This window comes from Hippocampus guttulatus, chromosome 5 (genome assembly GCF_054856545.1).
Source record: "Hippocampus guttulatus isolate MCC_2025c chromosome 5, RoL_Hgut_1.0, whole genome shotgun sequence".
Taxonomy (NCBI): Eukaryota; Metazoa; Chordata; class Actinopteri; order Syngnathiformes; family Syngnathidae; genus Hippocampus; species Hippocampus guttulatus.
The window spans coordinates 16,025,649-16,045,860 of NC_141265.1; the positions used below are offsets into that span (position 1 = coordinate 16,025,649).

The 20,212-nt window shown below is 45.3% G+C and overlaps 1 protein-coding gene across 3 annotated transcripts in view; it reads right to left on the minus strand.

Moving 5' to 3' along the window:
- Window positions 1–20,212, minus strand: part of dock8 (dedicator of cytokinesis 8) — a 62,867-nt gene that overhangs the window by 10,193 nt on the left and 32,462 nt on the right. For 2 of the 3 annotated variants that reach the window (XM_086110610.1, XM_086110612.1), the window contains 19 exons: window positions 20,040–20,135; window positions 18,706–18,855; window positions 18,517–18,630; window positions 17,760–17,915; window positions 17,467–17,606; window positions 17,218–17,381; window positions 16,486–16,637; window positions 14,596–14,778; window positions 14,381–14,507; window positions 13,881–13,968; window positions 13,709–13,805; window positions 12,425–12,559; window positions 12,032–12,184; window positions 8,656–8,814; window positions 7,899–7,999; window positions 2,616–2,808; window positions 1,738–1,881; window positions 1,484–1,615; window positions 757–891 (listed from right to left, as the gene is read on the minus strand). In XM_086110610.1, the coding sequence (XP_085966736.1) occupies window positions 757–891; window positions 1,484–1,615; window positions 1,738–1,881; window positions 2,616–2,808; window positions 7,899–7,999; window positions 8,656–8,814; window positions 12,032–12,184; window positions 12,425–12,559; window positions 13,709–13,805; window positions 13,881–13,968; window positions 14,381–14,507; window positions 14,596–14,778; window positions 16,486–16,637; window positions 17,218–17,381; window positions 17,467–17,606; window positions 17,760–17,915; window positions 18,517–18,630; window positions 18,706–18,855; window positions 20,040–20,135 (2,619 nt within the window). The remainder of the gene's footprint in view (window positions 1–756; window positions 892–1,483; window positions 1,616–1,737; window positions 1,882–2,615; window positions 2,809–7,898; window positions 8,000–8,655; window positions 8,815–12,031; window positions 12,185–12,424; window positions 12,560–13,708; window positions 13,806–13,880; window positions 13,969–14,380; window positions 14,508–14,595; window positions 14,779–16,485; window positions 16,638–17,217; window positions 17,382–17,466; window positions 17,607–17,759; window positions 17,916–18,516; window positions 18,631–18,705; window positions 18,856–20,039; window positions 20,136–20,212) is intronic. The other variant, XM_086110611.1, reaches the window with a different exon arrangement.

Consider the following 20,212-nt stretch of genomic DNA (forward strand, 5'->3'; position numbering starts at 1 on the left):
AAACATGAACATTTGACATGGCGGCGATGAATATACAGATGTGATCGCCCTGGCAATTAAATGGCATTTGAAGTGCATTTGTTTGTTTATGTAATGCAGCAATTCTCATCTTCATGGTGCTTTTGAGCCACAGTTAAAGTAAGCACATAGATTCTTTTGAGCATGTATATCAGGGACGTCCAAAACATTTGTGGCCCACTGGGCGTTTTTCTTTTTTTTTTTTTAAATGACATACCGCATGCTCTAATAATAGGGTAAGGGACAGCTGTTTCATTACACAAAAACAATGAGGGATTTGCTAACTTGCATCTTTAACTTTAGTGCTATTCACAAATTGTGGATTTTTTTCACCCCTTCTCTGCTCCTTTTAATGTGCACAAGCACTCCTACAGCGATGGATAAAGTGCTCAAACGGGTCTAAGTGAGTCGGACGAACTGCAATTTGCATTCACATGCTTTGGCTGAGCCGCTGTATTTTTTTCGTCCGCAAGGCATTGCATTTTGCAAACGCACACTGAAACAGCCTCTAATACATATCCCAAGTTTCAAGTGGAATTATTGTTGGCTGAAAAGTCGATATTTTTCGGCAAACAAAAACGACAGCATGTTTGTTTTTCTGTTTGCGTGTTTCATCAATACAAGGTTAAATGGGCATACTGCTTCCTTCCATTTCTTTATATCTGGCCGTCAGAAGTGAATGTCTGGACATCCCTGATGTAGAGACTAGGTAAGGAGTATGCTGCGTTTGTCTCTCACCTCTAGCCGGTGCGATATCTCTGGCAGGTGCGTGATGGCCGGCTCCTTGCAAATGAATTCCCGCTCATCCAGGTCGCCGAACTTCCCACCGTAAAAACCCACCCGGAAGTATGTGCCGAACATTCTCTTGTGACCCTGCAGCGACACGGGGGACATACATCTCCATGATAGGATTCTCCACAACAGGACATTACAGAGTTATTTTTATTTCTTATTATTGCCACAGAGGCCTGTTTATGGGCCTTTTATGAGCTCTTACAGACAGTAATTTTCACATCATTAAAAAAAAAAAGATGGTAATGAATAAAATACTAAATAAAATAACACCATATTATCTGGGCACAGCGAAAGAGATGAGATGAAATTTATTTTCCTGATGCTGCCATTTGTACTTTGAGTACAAATAATAATAAGAATGGTGACCACACAAAATGAGCACTTGAGGCCCAATTTGGACATTTTACTGACTTGTTGCTCGCTGTTTTGACAATGGCTGTGTGTAGATTTATTATAAACGGGGCAGTAAATTTTCACTGTTTTACAAGTTTACATTGTAGCAAAGTGTCACGTCTTCAGTGTTGTCCCATGAAAATATATGAGAAAACATTGACAAAAAGATCAGGGGTGTGCTCGCTTGTGTCAGATACCGTTGTTGTTAACGCTATCTTTTATGTCTCGATTGGAACAGCGGTAAACTTGTTTTCACCTTTGTTTGCCAGTTTGTTACCTTCTGAATGATGTTATCAAAAGCTCTCTGCAGTTTGTCATGAGTGGATGCCAGCTTCTTGAAGTCTCGGTGAGCCTCCAGGATGGGAATGATTACCTTGTAAACCTCGTTAACAGCCTCGTACAGGCCTCCCTGATAAGACAAGAAACAAAAAAGAAAAACAGAGCCGTCCGTTACCACGGCGACGGAGGGCACGCCGATATTCTACCGTAAGTGACAAATGGATGGAAACGATGTCACGGTTGGCCTATTACATTGCTGAAGAGCTCGGCGGCTTGCTCCAGCAACCCCACGAGGCCGCTCTCGGTGAAGTAGCGGCCCGAGCACACGCCGTCCTCGTCGGGGGACAGGATGTCATCCGACACGGCCGACTCCTCCAGCACATTGGAGGAGATGCTCTGAGGAGGGAAAATCCATGGGTCCAATCAATCACTTAGCCCTCTTAATCAAATTAGCAGTCACATGGCTGAATTGAAAACAGGGAGAAGGAAATGGAACTAATGTGATGACGCTCCAATCAATGACCTGTTGACTGCTGGAGGTCAGGATGTGTTGGGTGCACACACCTCACTGCTTCATGTGTGTGTGTGTGTGTGTGTGTGTGTGTGTGTGTGTGTGTGTTTCAGCGTTAGAGCTTATCAATATCACAGTCAGCACACGAGCACATCTACCATTTTTATTAATTATACCAAGGTGGTTATTTTGACATCGGCATAAATTTGTGCATTTATCTATTTATTTTTTTGGGTGCAACTTCTGATCAGTGGGTATTTAAATTCATCGGTACTATGAGCAGTAGGACTATTAGTAGTTGCAGGAAGGGCAGAAGCACCAAATATATTATGGAAGTGACTCACAGTGTCCACTCCTGATGGGCCAAGCTGAAAGTCGAGACCACATTATCATACTATTATGAATACGTCTGAATGAAAACCGGTATGTGCACTGACACAGTTGAAGCCACGTTTCCGTTTTTCACGTTATGAGCATACAGCGCCCCCCACTGGACGCACACGACCAAATTAGAGCCTTATCCATTGAGAGATGTGTGACGATGGTGTCTCTCTTCCACCAACCCATGTCCTGTGTGTACAATATGACAAATTCTGACATCTGCATTTGTAGCCTCTACCTGAAAGGTGACGCTGCCAATGGGCAGGTACTTGTGATCCTCCAGCATGCTGAGGTACTCCGCCACCAGAGCGGCGGCGTGTACCAGACACATAGCCGACTCGGTGTAGCATTTTCTGTTGTTGTGCTTCTCGGCCATATTCTGCAGCCACGTCAGACGCAGGTCGGGAGACGTCTGGTAGCCTTTTGCTATCCTGTGGGATAAGAGGAGGAGGGAGGATGTCACTGCTATTGATTCAGTACGCAATAGTATCAAGAGGTATTTCATTGTATAAGACAATCTCATTTAAGCTTCATGCAAGGGACAAAATATTGCAAACAGCTGTCAGTATGTTATGCAGTGCACTATAAGAACAGTAAACTATTTTGTTGACTTACTCTCCCAGTTGACTTTGAGGGGTGGGGTGCACCCTGGACTGTTCGCCAGCCAATTGCAGTGCACAATGTAGACCAAATTAGCATTCAGTATGGTTGGCTCGAGATACTACAATTTTGCGTGTGAGAACCTGGGCATGAGTTGTGGCTGCCAAAAGCTCTGTCTTGTTGTGCTGTCATATGTGTTTCATTGTTCTCCTGGTGTTTGACAAATTGCTGAACGACTCCTGTGGCTCTCCTTCACCACATGCAAGGGCATTATGAATTTCCGTGTTAGACAAGTACAGTGGTGCTTTGCCTTATGACTGAGCCAACTTTTTCGAGATGCTGTAAAAGCCGTCGCTCAGCCCATTTTTTGCTTTGACTTGTGAGCAAGAGAAGGGTTAGATGGTGGCAGCAAAATCAACTCAACTCAGATAGTGAACGATTCTTGAAAAAAGAGGCCTGAGGTTTATTGTCAAACTAAACATTAAACATCGAGATTTTTTTGTCCTTGGGAATGGTCAGTATCTAATTGCTAACACACAATGGAAAACACCAAAGACAGGCAGACAAGTAGCAGAAATGCTGTGGTATAACCCTTTAAGCAATGTGTATATTGTACACAAAAGGTAGAGCAAAACATGTAGACCGACAATATAACAACACTCGCAGGCATATACTGTACTGTTTATCCTCTATGAGAAACAACTAATATTACTGGCGCTTAACTCCCGTATGACATATATTCCAAATGCATCTCTTTGGCATTCGCATGGCTCAGGAAAACTCAACAATACTGGACTTGCAGAAGTCAGTGGGTCAAACCTCTTCAGTGGCTGCGTAAGTTTTCACCGCTTATGCATGGAGGTGTGTCACAAGCCTGGACGGAAGAATCGCCGCACCTTTAAAGTATGCAGGGAATTTACTTAACCGCCAATGGGGAAAATATAACCCAGAATTAATTAAATTCTTAAGTCAAAGCGCCAGTGGAGATACCATCCATCCATCCATCCATCTTCTACCGCTTATCCGGGGCCGGGTCGCGGGGGCAACAGCTTTAGCAGGGAAGCCCAGACTTCCCTCTCCCTAGCTACTTCTTCCAGCTCTCCCCGGGGGATCCCGAGGCGTTCCCAGGCCAGCTGGGTGACATAGTCACTCCAGCGTGTCCTGGGTCTTCCTCGGGGTCTCCTCCCAGTGGGACATGCCCGGAACACCTCACCAGGGAGGCGTTCAGGAGGCATCCGAATCAGATGCCCAAGCCACCTCATCTGGCTCCTCTCGATGTGGAGGAGAAGCGGCTCGACTCTGAGCCCCTCCCGGATGACCGAGCTTCTCACCTTATCTCTAAGGGAGAGCCCGGACACCCTGCGGAGAAAACTCATTTCGGCCGCTTGTATCCGGGATCTCGTTCTTTCGGTCACGACCCATAGCTCGTGACCATAGATGAGGGTTGGAACGTAGATCGACCGGTAAATTGAGAGCTTCGCCCTTCGGCTCAGCTCCTTCTTCACCACGACAGACCGATACAACGTCCGCATCACAGCAGACGCTGCACCGATCCGCCTGTCGATCTCTCGCTCCCTCCTGCCCTCACTCGTGAACAAGACCCCAAGATACTTAAACTCCTCCACTTGGGGCAAGATCTCTCCCCCGACCCGGAGGGGGCACTCCACCCTTTTCCGATTGAGGACCATGGTTTCAGATTTGGAGGTGCTGATTTTCATCCCAACCGCTTCACACTCGGCTGCGAAACGCTCCAGTGAGAGTTGGAGAGCCCCGTTTGAAGGAGCCAACAGCACCACATCATCTGCAAAAAGCAGGGATGCAATACTGAGGCCACCAAAACGGACGCCCTCAACGCTTCGGCTGCGCCTAGAAATTCTGTCCATAAAGATTATGAACAGAATCGGCGACAAAGGGCAGCCTTGGCGGAGTCCTACCCTCACTGGAAACGATTCCGACTTACTGCCGGCAATGCGAACCAAACTCTGACATCGGTGGTATAGTGACCGAATAGCCCGTATCAGGGGGTTCGGTACCCCATACCCACGAAGCACCCCCCACAGAACTCCCCGAGGGACACGGTCAAACGCCTTCTCCAAGTCCACAAAACACATGTAGACTGGTTGGGCGAATTCCCACATACCCTCGAGGACCCTGCTAAGGGTGTAGAGCTGGTCCACTGTTCCACGGCCGGGACGAAAACCACACTGCTCCTCCTCAATCTGAGGCTCGACTTCCTGACGGACCCTCCTCTCCAGCACCCCTGAATAGACCTTACCAGGGAGGCTGAGGAGTGTGATCCCTCTGTAGTTGGAACACACCCTCCGGTCCCCCTTTTTAAAAAGAGGGACTACCACCCCGGTCTGCCAATCCAGAGGCACTCTCCCCGTTGACCACGCGATGTTGCAGAGGCGTGTCAACCAGGACAGCCCCACAACATCCAGAGCCCTGAGGAACTCCGGGCGGATCTCATCCACCCCTGGGGCCCTGCCACCGAGGAGCTTTTTAACCACATCGGTGACTTCAACCACAGAGATAGGAGAGCCCACCTCAGGGTCCTCAGACTCTGCTTCCTCCAAGGAAGACGTGTTGGTGGAGTTGAGGAGGTCTTCGAAGTACTCTGCCCACCGGTTCACAACGTCCCGAGTCGAAGTCAGCAGTGCCCCATCCCCACTGTACACAGTGTTAGTGGTGCACTGCTTCCCCCTCCTGAGACGTCGGATGGTGGACCAGAATTTCCTCGAAGCCGTCCGGAAGTCGGCTTCCATGGCCTCACCGAACTCTTCCCACGCTCGGGTTTTTGCCTCGGCGACCACCGAAGCTGCGTTCCGCTTGGCCAGTCGATACCCGTCAGCTGCCTCTGGGGTCCCACAGGCCATAAAGGCTCGATAGGACTCCTTCTTCAGCTTGACGGCATCCCTTACTGCTGGTGTCCACCAGCGAGTACGAGGGTTGCCGCCACGACAGGCACCAACCACTTTACGGCCACAACTCAGATTGGCCGCCTCAACAATAGAGGCACGGAACATGGTCCACTCGGACTCAATGTCCCCCGTCTCCCCCGGAACATGGGAAAAGCTCTGTCGGAGGTGGGAGTTGAAACTCCTTCTGACAGGGGATTCCGCCAGACGCTCCCAACAAACCCTCACAATACGTTTGGGTCTGCCAGGACGGACCGGCATCTTTCCCCACCATCGGAGCCTACTCACCACCAGGTGGTGATCAGTTGACAGCTCCGCCCCTCTCTTCACCCGAGTGTCCAAAACATGCGGCCGCAAATCCGATGATACAACCACAAGGTCGATCATCGAACTACGGCCCAGGGTGTCCTGGTGCCAAGTGCACATATGGACACCCTTATGTTTGAACAAGGTGTTCGTTATGGACAGTCCGTGACGAGCACAGAAGTCCAATAACAAAACACCACTCGAGTTCTGATCGGGGGGGCCGTTCCTCCCAATCACGCCCCTCCAGGTCTCACTGTCATTGCCCACGTGAGCATTGAAGTCCCCCAGCAGAACAAGGGAGTCCCCAGCAGGAGTACTCTCCAGCACACCCTCCAAGGACTCCAAAAAGGGTGGGTATGCTGAGCTGCCGTTTGGTGCATATGCACAAACAACAGTCAGGACCCGTCCCCCCACCCGAAGGCGGAGGGAAGCAACCCTCTCGTCTACCGGTGTGAACCCCAATGTACAGGCACTGAGCCGGGGTGCAATGAGTATGCCCACACCTGCTCTGCGCCTCTCACCATGAGCAACTCCAGAGTGGAAGAGAGTCCAACCCCTCTCGAGAGAACTAGTACCAGAACCCAGGCTGTGTGTGGAGGCAAGTCCGACTATATCCAGTCGGAACTTCTCTACCTCACACACCAGCTCGGGCTCCTTCCCTGCCAGAGAGGTGACATTCCATGTCCCAAGAGCTAGCTTCTGCAGCCGAGGATCGGACCGCCAGGGTCCCCGCCTTTGGCTGCCGCCCAGCTCGCATTGCACCCGACCCCTTTGACCCCTCCCACGGGTGGTGAGACCATGAGAAGGAGGACCCACGTTGCCTCTTCGGGCTGAGCCCGGCCGGGCCCCATGGGTGTAGGCCCGGCCACCAGGCGCTCGCCAACGAGCCCCACCTCCAGGCCTGGCTCCAGAGGGGGGCCCCGGTGACCCGCGTCCGGGCAAGGGAAACTGAGTGCCATCGATTTTGTCTGTCATAAGGGGTTTTGTGAGCCGTGCTTTGTCTGGTCCCTCACCTAGGACCTGTTTGCCATGGGTGACCCTGCCAGGGGCATAAAGCCCCAGACAACTTAGCTCCTAGGATCATTGGGACACACAAACCCCTCCACCACGGTAAGGTGACGGCTCCCGGAGAGGTAGTGGAGATACCGTTCCACAGAAAATGATCAGTTGTGAAGTGGAACGCAGTAATGCCTTTGAAGAACAACAATTCTAATGAAGGCCTTCAGATATTTTGCACAGTATTCATAAAACAACCAGATGACGGAAATTATTTTCATAAAAGGAATCCAAGTACGCATTGCATTTAAGCACAATGAAAATCTTTATGAAACCAGCAATTAATTTTCTCCTTTAACAGTAATTGATGCATCTGGAGGCCAAATGTTTTTTCACCCCGCAGAGCAACAAGTGTGGTGAACTCGCAGGGGTGAGTTGAGGTGAAAAAAAGTGTACGGACTTTGGTGAATGAGACCGAAAATAGAGCCACGCGTGATAAAAAACACATGTAACACGACACATGGCGTGTGCATATGGTCCTTTGGTCTCCTCTAGACCCGCTGTTTGCATTTGCATGCAAACAAAAGGGATCCAAAGTGCGAGCACATTGGTTGCCATGGCGAGGGAGGCAAATGGAGGCAAAACAAGCCCCAGATAAAGAGAGAAAAAACAGTGAGGTGGGAGGAAAGGGTACAAGGTACCTGTACATGAGGTCCATGAGCATCTCGGGGTCCTCCTGGAATTCTCGCATCTTCACTGTGTCTGACAAGATGCTGTTGAGGTTCCTCAGGAGCTCGTCAACCTGGAGCCAGAATAATATACAGTGTAGATAAGATAAGAAAACCTTTATTTGTCTCACGATGGAGAAATTCTCAATTTATAGCAGCATAATTATGAAAGGAAGAAAGTAGAAAAACAAAATGGATTGGCATGCACAAAAAATACATTTAAAAATGCAATTCAAATTGACATCGCAATGTAGTCGAATGCAATTTTCACACCGCAAATGCTGCAATTTGGGTGGTTGGGTGCGATGTTGGGTTCACATCGGTTGGCTTTGGTTTTATGTGTACAGTACCAGTCAAAAGTGTTAAACAAACACCCTCTAATTTAACTGTTATTCACTATTTTAAAAAATCTGATTTGTACATTAATACTTAGGACATTAACATTATGAAGAAATATTGATTTTAATTATTTGGTATTTAGTAGAAATAAATGTTTTGTAATTTTGATTCTTCCAAGTTGACACCTTTTGCCCTGATAACAGCTTTGCACAACTTGTTATTTTCTCAGTGAGCTTTGAAAAAATAATGGCAATATTGAAGAAAAAAAAAACATTCCCAATGTGATTATTTTTCAAAATCCTTCAGCCCTTGATGGAAATATGGCTCCTAATGTTGCATAATGTGATTGCATCTAGGACCAAAACACATATTAAACTTCATATTGTGACACCTGCAGGGGCAACTGAGTGTTCTGCATCTCGGCGTCCTCCTCGGCGTAGGCCAGGATCGTGCGCAGAGAGGATCTCAGGTGCTCCTCCTGGAAGTCAGAGGACTTGCCCACCAGGGAGGCCAGAGACATGGTGACCTGCATCTTCACCCTGGAGAAGTTCTGCTCCAGACACACACAAAAAGGACCACCGTGAAACTCAACCTTCATGGTCTATTGATTTCCACACTTGACTCTTGTCTCTGCATCTTTGGCACTTCAATATTGTACAACAGATTCCGCTGAATGTCCTTCACTCCTTGACTGCTGGTGCTGTCTTTTGTGAAAAGGTGCAAAAGACGCGAGCGTGCATTTTGTTCCCCCCAGACCCGTACAAATTGTCCAGCGGTCATACATACACATATCATGAAACTGTTAATCTGACGCCTGGTCTTATTACACAGAGAGAGAGAGGGAGAGAGCTGCATTGTACTTTGTTCTTTTAATCCAAACAATATTTGTACTCTATTTTTATCATCCTAGGAAGAAAGCTGAGCCAAAAAAAAATAAGCATATGGAATTTATTGTATGCTCATTTTATTATTTTAAATCCTTTGCTGTGGCAATTTAAAATGGAAATGTATGGTCGAGGACATGGTTGTAATCCACCTGGCACACTCTAATTGTATGCAGTACTGTAAATATGAATGCATGTACGACATATGGACGTAAGAAGAGATAAAATTGTTTGTTATTGTAGTTGTTTGCAGTAGTGTGGAAGTGTACCACATCACATTGAGAGCAGCAATATTTTGTCCTACTACTGCAGCTAAATCTGTCAATGACCCATCAAGGCCTCGCCAAGAAAACAAAAATGACGTCGAAACTCAAGCGTACAAATTGAATCAGCACCTGAACGCATCACGATGATATTGAATCAGGAAGGCGCAGCGGCCTGATTATGTTGCATCCTCTGCTCGCTTTTGTCCCTCCATTCATTCTTCGCACTACCTGTCAGTGACAAGCTGCCACATGTGGACACTCAGGTTGTGTGTGTGTGTGTGTGTGTGTGTGTGTGTGTGTGTGTGCGCGCGCGTGCTGAGCGCCATCTATCTCCAACATGAGCTGCAGAGCGGGAAATGATCTCCCATTAGCAGAGACATAATCACCCATGGATGATCTCTACGGCCCCATTCTGTTCAACTGAGCATGGAGCTGCGGCCTAACCACCCATCACTGCCCCCTAATGCACTTGATGCGTGTTTGCGCGCACGCGCGTACAGTATGTGATCAAAAACTGGGCCTATATAATCAGATTTGTCTCATCACACGTCACCCCCCCATGTCCTTCTGAGCTTTTTATAAGCATCTGAAACATAAATGTCAGCTTGTGTATATTTATGCATGAGCATGACGCTGAAAAAAAAAATGGCTTGATATTAGGAAGAAAATTCTATTTGAGTGAGTCACATGGCCTCTAAGCTAATTCCCATCGCTGCATCCGCTGCATAAACAAATACATGATGGGATAGGGGTGTGTGTGTGTGTGTTGCACAGGCTGGTGTCTTGACTTTCGTTACAGTGTGCACGCTGTAAACACAGGAAATATCCAAGGAGCACGCAAAATGAATGATGGTGCACTGGCTCATTTTCTTTTTAAGCACACACACCGACCAAGCCGCAACGTAAGACACTTTGGATGCCCACCTTGTGCATATGTTGGGCATACAGTATATTGGAATTTTGTCACTAGGATTTATCATTATTCACTGAAATGCAGTGATACCTTGACCTATGTGCGTCCCAACTTACAAGTTGTTGAAGTTACAAGCCACTGCTTGGTCCATTTTTCCTTTATAATGCGAGCAAAAATTTCACTCGCAAATGTAACTCAGGCAAAAAGCCCACCAGACGGCAAGAATAAATCTGGACATCTGGACACCATCAGTCCATGTGGTACAGTTGTCTTTTCTGGTTGATTTTTCCATTATTTCTTTCTTTATTTATTTGTGTGGGGAATTGGCCAAATTTTATTTTTTTTCCTAGCCATGTGTACAAAAAACACAAAAAATGAAGATGAGCGAGGTGTGCAGAGTCTGGGTGTATTACTTCTGCAATATATTCCAATACTGAAGCAGGAGGTACAGTATTCAACAAACGCGAGAGGGGGGTGTATTAAAAGCTTTAGGATGCTAGTTTTCGAAGCAAAAAATAAAGTACCGGTAACTGGCCCCTCCTTACCTATCCGACCTTCTCCAGGTGCATATCCCCTCTCGCTCCCTCAGATCCTCGTCCTCCCTCCGCCTGTCAGTGCCCCCTGCCCGACTGAGCACCATGGGAGCCAGAGCCTTCAGTCACGCTGCTCCAAAGCTCTGGAACAACCTACCTCCGGACCTCCAAAACTGCACACCTCTTTCCACTTTCAAGTCCCGTCTAAAAACACACCTGTTCAGGATTGCCTACAACACATAGCTCTTCCATTTCCTATGTTTTTATGATTTTATGATTTTATGTCCTGTTTTTATATAATATCTCGTTTACTAATTTTTACATTGTATTTTCTTATTGTCTGTACAGTGTCCTTGGGTGGCATGAAAGGCGCTTTTAAATAAAATGCATTATTATTATTATTATTATAACTGCAAAACGTTTGGCCGACAATGAGGAAATCATTCTTTTTAATGTTCTGACACTTCAGCACAGTGTGAATTTTACTGTGCATCATGTTTCAATGGCTTACAAAAATATTAAAGACAATCTTCAAGAATACAATTTCTGTCTTTTTTTTTTACCTTTTTGACCTTTTGACCTATGAATGACCTTCCACGCGACGGAAATTTAATGTTGATCATGATGGTAGTGATTGCAAACCACTGGTTCAGAGAACGTCTTCATTGTCCTGATACCAACTGACAATTGACTTATAAATCCTTCTGGTTGTGTGTGGTAAATGATCATGTCAATCAAAAGTAAAAATGGATCTCATTTCACAACGCAACAATGTTGTGAGCAGGGAGCGTATCTCAATTTCAGGACATACCCGCACAGTGAGCCAGTGTGTGTGTCATTATTTAAAGAGGGGTAAGTGTGGGGGAGGTAGACAGTGACACATCTCTGCTCTGTATTCACCCGCACATGTTTCACCAGAAACTTTTTTTTCTCCCCACCAAGCGCCCAGAATAGAAACGGGAACGACATAAAAGCGGGATAAAATGTGCGTGTGTATGTGTGTGTGTCAGAAGCAGACACATCATGAGCCACTCCCTGTTCTTCTTCAGTTCAATTTCAGGTTAGATAAGAACTGCAAGGTCACCCGCCATTTGCTTTGGTCTATGGCCGTGCCGGTGGTCCGGATAACGTTGAGTAAGTGATCACAGGATATCGGCGTGTATGCGCTTACGCTGGCGTTGCTGTAGCTGTATCTCATGATGAGGTAGAGGGTGGCGCACGCCTGACTCCGGTTCTCGTCCACCGGGCTGCTGCAGTACTGGAGCACCTTCTGGCACAGGTCTGCACACTGCTCCGCCTCTTCTTCAAAAAGCAGCTCGCCAAACTGCAATGCAAGCAAGTGAGGACTATCACGCAATTTGCAGAATAATATAGTCAATCCCTGTTTATCGCAGTTCCACATCCACCCACTATCCTGCAGATGAAAAAGAATATTCATATACTATAGCAAGACAAATAAACAAAAAACTACACACACACACAGAGAGAGAGAGAGAGAGAGAGAGAGTTTAAACCTCGAAATGTATTATTATTATTATTATTACAATAATAATCATGGGGGTACCTTGACAACAAGCGCCCTGAGTGTGCTGAAGGTATGTGAGAGGAAGGTGGAGCTCTGGTTGCAGGTAAGCGAGTGGAGTAAGACCTTCAACACACCGCCCACCACGCTGTCCTTACAGTCCGCCAGTGGCACCGCCTGCACGGAGGACACAAGGCAAAATGAAATCATATTCATCCAGATATCCACATGAGTGAAATTGAGAGTGCAGCGGTTACACTGGGGACAAGATGGCCAGTGGTGTGCAAGTGACAAAACTTAACCAACTCAGCAAGAATAGAAGTTCACCAAGGCTTGACGGGGAAGTCATGTAAAAAAAAAAAAAAATCTTTGAAATAATAAGATGCGTTGAGCTCTATGCAGCATTCCGATTAACATGGTGGACATGGAATATGAATGAAGCAGCAAAATATCCACCTAGCCATCGCAGAAGGCAGCCATTTTGCTGTTGACTGAAAATGACATGACAGTGCCGAAGGTCTCAGGCAACAATCGTAACGGCTCACCTGTTTTCTTCGTTTTGTCAGATGATGTTTACAAACTGCGATGTCAATTTCAGTCGACAGCGAGTGGACAGGCAAGTCGACAGGCCTATTCACTGTGATTGTTGTTCCACTTTTATTTTACTGCTACTGTTGTCCTGACAGTTGGGGATCTGATGCAAATTGTTTTCATTCCTAATTCTACATATTACATATACATATACATTACTGTGTATCTGATTGTTTTTTAACTTTGTTTTAATTGTCCTGTACGGTGGCTTTGAGAGGCTTGAAAGGCTTGGCTCCAGATTAACTTCCCATGGAAATTTACCAGAAATGTTCCACTCCTTTGCAACTTTATAATCTAACAACCTGTCCTGACTTAATCCTTCTTTTGTCTGGGAGCATTAAATATAGCTGATGGGGTTTTTTTTTTGGGGGGGGGGGGGGGGGCTCTAAATTGCTTTCACTAAAAGTCTACAAAGACTCATTTCAAGCTTACATTGCCAAGTCTTGCATGTGTGTGTGGGCGGTTTATTTATACACGTGAATGCAGCCAATTCAAACTGCTCGGAAGAAATTTTGCAGGAGGAAGATGACTGTGAATATTCTCATTCATCCGGACCAGGTCACCCTATTCTCAGGGTGCCGATGCAATCGCAACTGGTGTTCATGTTAACTTGGAATTCTAGCGCAACCCGAACAGCCCAGATGCGAGCGATTCAATGCCTTAAAAGGAATATTCAAATTCAAAAGGATTGTCATAACACACCCTCCCTCTGCTAAGAGGAGTGCTCTTCCTGACCTGCACGATGGTTTCCAACAGGTCTAAAACGATGAGGTTCGCCTCTGTGGCCAGATTTCCGCTGATCAGAGCCTCCTGGTCCAACTCCGCCTTGGTCCTGATGCCAGGTGGGATGACGAATATTTAGAATTGAAAAGATGGCGTATGTTTGGAGAAGTGACACTAAACGTACTTATCATGTCTGTCGTTGGTCTGTCTCCACTGAGTGAGATCTTTCCTCCAGCGCAGATTCTCTCTTTGACCTATGGTTCTGTCCATTCCTGACAAACACAAAAAAACAGGAACATCAGAAAGCAAACCATGTGGACAAGGGTGCCTAATTAAGTTTGCTAATTGTTGTTGATGGTCATGAGAAACACATTCCGAGGATAGTGGTCGCGAAAGCTCAAATCATCATCAAACCATGTATTCCTTTGGTCCCAATCGCTCTGCCTGGGTACACATGACGTGTAAGGTTTTTATTTCCTGGAGGTGCAAGCGGACATCACTACAGCTTTTGACTACTTTTGAGTCTTTTGAATGACACTGAATCTATAAAAACAAATCTTTATTGAAATGGAATAACGAGATAGCATTTTTGGACCATTACGACCGTTACGAACACAATGTCCAAAGGTCTAAAACTGATAACAATGCCCTCCCTGGCGGCGTAGTCCCTAAAGTGCGCCTTACCTCCAACTCGCTTCATCATCTCCCCGCGGGCTCCCATCCCTCTCAGCAGGGCTTCTTCCAGCTGGAGCTTAGCCTGCTGGGATTTCTGTAAAGCCTGTGTGCTCACTTTATCGCTGCTCTGGTGAGCCTACACACATACAAATACACACAAAAAAACAGGGAGTTATTGAACGACAAGGCCTCTGAACAGACTCCGCGATGCCAAGCAAACTGACCCGGTACTCAAAACACGACACGCAGATAGTGAGAAGCTCCAGCAGCTTGTTGAGCTGAGAGGGGGGCATATCCACAGTCCAGCGCTGGATAAGACTCCGGTCGGCATTCTTCATCACCCACAGGAAGCACACCAGCAGGTGACGGCTGGTGTCCGCCGCCAGGGTGGCTATCGACTTCCCCTGCTGGGACAAAGAGGGAGACGCTTGACACAAGACAGAAGTAAGAGTCCATTTGAAACTAGAAAGAAATGCAGCGGATGACCACAATACATTGCCCGGATGTTCTCATGCGTTCTTACAAGAAAGTAGATGGGTCGGTTTCATCTCAATTTTACAGTGTCTTTTGCTGTAAGATGTGTGATTGTATAAGTGGGGGGGGACCCCCACAATATTATGCTTACCCTTTCTGGAGTCGTGAGAAAGCAGCAGTCAAATAAAAACAAAACAACTGTAGTTTTTTGAAAGCAAAAAGTAAAAAGAGTCTGTTAAATAAAAGCAGATTAATAAAATATCTAAATGAAAATATAAAGAGTGCGTAAAACTACACTTTAAAATGAAAGATCAATAAAATACATTTGAAATGTTAAATGATACTAAAAACAAACATTTTCAACCATGCTTTCTGTTCAGGGTCATGAGTGAGCTGCAATTAAATCAAAAAATTTTTAAAATAATAATAAATTAAAATAAAAATTCAAATTAAAGGAGTGTAAACCACGACACCATCAGTCATGTAACAAAAAACAAACAAACAGTAAGTAAAATTAAATGAAATTTAAGTCACTGAAATAAACTACAACTACAACTGAATAAAATACACCAATTTAAACAAAATACAAATGCAGTAGTTAAAATAATATTTCAAACAAAATGATAACTCATGAAAGAAGCCGGCAGCGAATTAAGTAGAAATGAAAAAGATAACAAACCAGAACACCGGACTAAGAGGCCAACAAAAGCACTTCAACCAAATTCATTATTGGGGTCACAGGTGACCGCAGCCTCTCCCAGCTGACTCTGGCCAAGACACATGGTACAAGAAACTGAGTCTGGTCATCAGCCACAATTGAAAAACTTATAAACGCATCATTAACACACCAAATTGTCCAGCTCCCACAGGGACCCTGATGCATCATGCGCACACACCGCAAGGATGGTCAACTACCTCTTTTCCCCATCTAACAGAAGTGAAAACCTACTGCAGACTAATTCACCTTCATTCTCCTGATGATGAATTACAATGCGAGAGGTTTACCGCTGCTTCACTTGTGTGGCAGCTCTTGATAAATGTGGCCATTATCGCCACAAAGCTTTTGGGTGTCCCGCCTCAAAAACCTCACATTCTCTTGGTGGGACCCAGCCTGACTTTTTCTCCCACCCGTTCGCGGCTCTGCCACCAAACGCTATGAAAATATCAATGAGCGAGGAAAAAAAAGTGTGCGAAAACATCGATCGAAGCAGCTGAAGTACTACACCTGCCATGTTTGAAACTATGATAAATATCAAGCCGAGGGCTGCATTGTGTGAAAGTCACTTTTCCGCTGCGGTGGGTGTTTCATGCAAAAACATTCTGGGGTCACTGAAGTGCATCTCTTGGAGGTGACTGTGTAGTTTGATAGGTAGATACTACACATGATGGATGTGTTTTTTTAGATTTGATGACTCTCTTATAACAGCATTGCATATAAACCATCATATTTTCGTGTGTGTGTGTGTGTGTGTGTGTGTGTGTTCATGCGTGTGCACGACGACTAATCAATCTATCTCAGTGAACTTCACATATTTGGCACAATACACGTGCATACCGAATACCACCCCAGCCCCCCCCACACACACACACAAACACACGCCCACACATCTAAAAACAGTTTGATAGTTGACAGTTTTTACCATGGATGCCATGGAAACAAGAACATTCCTCCCAAGCGTGTTGAAGGGGTTGCCGGCGATCGCCATGGCAACAGATTGATTGATGGGCGGCACGCTGTCAAGGTCGTCCTCGGGTCCACCACTTTTGCTCTTCGTGCAGCGCGCGTCTGACACTGTGGGGACAGACACACAGACTAACTTGCAAGGGTCACAAGTGAAGGTATAACTAATCATACTGTAAAGTATTGTATCTAACAAATGGAGAAGACACCTAATTTCTGTAAATATTTTATGATATAATCTGAGTAGAGAAAACTAAAGAAATGATTCTTAGACCTCTAATGTTAAATAGTCAGTACAGCCTGGAAATGAGTGTAAATTTACTGTTACATTAACTGGTCGGTTTTAGACCAAAAGGCGCTTTAGAGGAGAAGTCAACCCCAAAACTTTCTTTACGAGAATATGTTCGATGCAGCCCCACTAGTCTAAACACAGCATTCTGATTAATATTGTATATGTGGAATATGAGTTAAGCAGTAAAGTCCACCCATTTTTGCCCATCTGAGGGGGCGGCCATTTTGCCACTTGCTTTCAACCGAAAATGACATCTGAGTTACTCGGGGGCTCGGGTAGCAACCAATCACAGCTCAGATTCCGAAAACAGTTGAGCACTGTATATGTACCGTAAATGTGATACACATTTACAGAACGTTCAGTTGAGTGTAGAATTTTCATTGATGAACTAATACAAACCTGTGAAATCCAGGTAGTTGGTGGAGTCAATGATGATGCCCACCAGGGGCAAGTAGAGGGTGGCCATCTTCGCTCTGACCTCGCTCTTGATGCAGCGATGGTCCAGATCGTGAGAGCACAACAGGCTGAAGATGGCGTTGATGGCCTTCCTCTGGACCTTTCCCCTGAAGACGCACGCAGTCAAACAATCAAGCTCATGATGCCCCACCTTACGGAGTTCATGAAGCATTTTGCCCCCTTTTTCCGTACCCCTCTGACTCCATGTCGAGGGCTGCATTGAGCTCGGTGAGCAGCAGCCCTGTGAGGTAGTGCTGCTGCTTGAACTCCTGAGAGAGCTCAAACAGTCCCAGGATCCTTTGCTGCTCTTGGAAGCTACACGAACCGGAGCTCTGTATGGAGACACACAACACGATACGCTCATGCCACACAAATTATTATTACTATATAACTGTATAGAGCAAAGAAAAGCTGATATAGGGGAATGGCTAAAAAAATAATAATAATAAATAAAATTAATGCTCAAAGACTGGCCAAGGACGGACCTGTGAGGAGATGGACGGGCACGGAGAAGCAGGAGCCGAGGCCGGACTGCTAAAAAACAGGCTGAGGTTGAGGTAGTGCTCGTGACTACACAGGATTCGCAGGCACTCCAAACGCATGCTGATCAGTGTTGGCATCGAAACACTTTTGGCGGACATCTGGAACAGAAAGAGAGCGCGTGTGAAAAATGGCATGTTGCAGGATCACTATAGTGTGAAAGAGGCTTCTGTGTACAATTGCGAAGACAATATGATGGGACATATATCATGGAAAATTGACCTTTTATTGCTTTTATCCCAACACAGTTGTTGCATCTCTCCCATCAAGTGTGACCAAGTAAATCTTCATTTTACACTTCAAACCACTGTCACATAACAGTGGAGCTAATTTCAGTAATAACCACTTCCACACAAAGTTTTTCAGCCCATTGCATGATCGGCTAGAATGGATGAAAACCAAAGCCACTTTGAAGTGGCTATATATACTGTGTGAGATATTGCAGAGGCATAATGATGCAGAAAAAAACACATCAAGTTAAAGCCGGAAGGTAAACAGAGCTGCATTGAGTTTTGTTGGATGCACAGATTAGCGTGGGCTAACAGCAAAAGCTTGAAATACTCGAGTGGTCGATGGAATTGACAACACTAAGAAATATTACATACATTAAGACATCAAAAAACTCAATTAAAATCTCTTATATTTGGTGTGCTGTATTCATATTGTGCAGGTGTGACTAATGTTGCATCCACTCAGCTATACCTGATTGCAGTAGTTTTTCACTAGCATGAAGACAAAGCCACGGTCCATTAGAGACAGCAAGTCGTACAGGAAGAAGGCCAGGCTGATGTTGACTTTCTCCGCTTGCTCCACCTCCTGAAACAGACGTCACCAAATTGGAACTGGCGAAGTGTCTCACTGGTGCTAAGCTAGGACGCATCACTGCCCTACCTTCTGCTGTTTGACCAGGATGGTTCCGATCTCAGCCGTGACCACTGAGACGATGGTGGTGATGTCGTCTTTAAAGCGGTCGGAGAAGCGGCTCCTACGCGGCACGCTGTTTTGGTCCGGCTGACACACGTGCTGGGCCATACTTTTCACCTGTTTGGATGAAAGGTGAGGACAATAAGCGTAATTTAATCCCCCATCAAGTGGCTCTGCAAGTGGCTCTGCACATGCATTGTGATTTGCATGTTGACCGAAGAACATTTAAGGAGTATTCATACTTAAACCTAAAGTTCAGAACAATTGTCTCGTGAAAAGATTCTCAAAGTGTGGTACCCCTTGTGGTGTGCAAAGGAATCACACCCAAAGTACAGTTCAGTTGTGTTTAACTTGTAATTGTGATAGATTTGCATTTAATCTTTTAAAAAAAATGACTATTTGAAAACCTTCTGCATTGCACATTTTTTAATGTAATTTTATTTATGTCAATACATTTGAACAGATTCACAGTTTTTTAAAATTATATTCAATTGCAGTGTGATCAGACTGTTTGATCGCTACAGTTGTGGCTTAGAAAAATGTGAAATGAATTGTGTCTCGTTGTTTGATGAGCACATGAGTTGTGACAGTACAACTTGTAGAGCTAAGTATTTTTTGAGGATTTACATGAAAAGTTGTAGAACGACTGGGCTAGTGTGGGTGCTGTTATGCATACCCACGACTGGTAAACTAATCTTGGAAATTTCGAAGGACAGGTTAAAAAAAATAAATCAGCAAATATGCAAATGCCTAACCACAAATACGCACTATATGAATAGAATACAAGAGTAAAATAGAAATAACTAGAAATAATCTGTATAGTAAAAAAAATATATATATTATGTAAAGGGAAAAATAAAACCCCGCATGCTCAATCACGCCACAGGCACAAGTATCATTCATGTGAACACTCCTCTTACCAGTTATTCATGATATCTGTCACTTTATACGATAGGAATTACACTAGGAGAAAAAAGGCTATTGTCAAACACAAAAAAAAAATGTGAAGTTGATCCAAATGAGCGCCTCAATGGTAAAATTATAAAAGCGCATCGACTATGGCCTGATTTTGATTCATCCCTAAAGGGAGGTCATTGCAGGACAAGATTGACTAAGTGAGATTAATAGAGGGGTTGAGAATAAATGTGAGTAATGATATGCTTCAGTAAAAACAAAGGAAGAGAGAGAGAGAGAAAAAGAGAGGGGAGAGTGAGAGGGAAAAAGAGTTTCATGGTCAATTGATGTGATGAATGACACATACAAATCTCAATTTTTTTCATTGTGTCAATGAATTTACTGACCAGCAGCTCAAAGAAGAACCAGGCATATTTGTAGGCGTTCTCCCTACACACTCCCGTGCTGACCACCATTTGTAGGGCCAGCTCCTCGTGAAACTGCTGCAAGACACAAAAACACAGAATACCGCGTATATAAGACAACCTATTTTTGCTCCTAGGTGGTAGAACTTGGAATG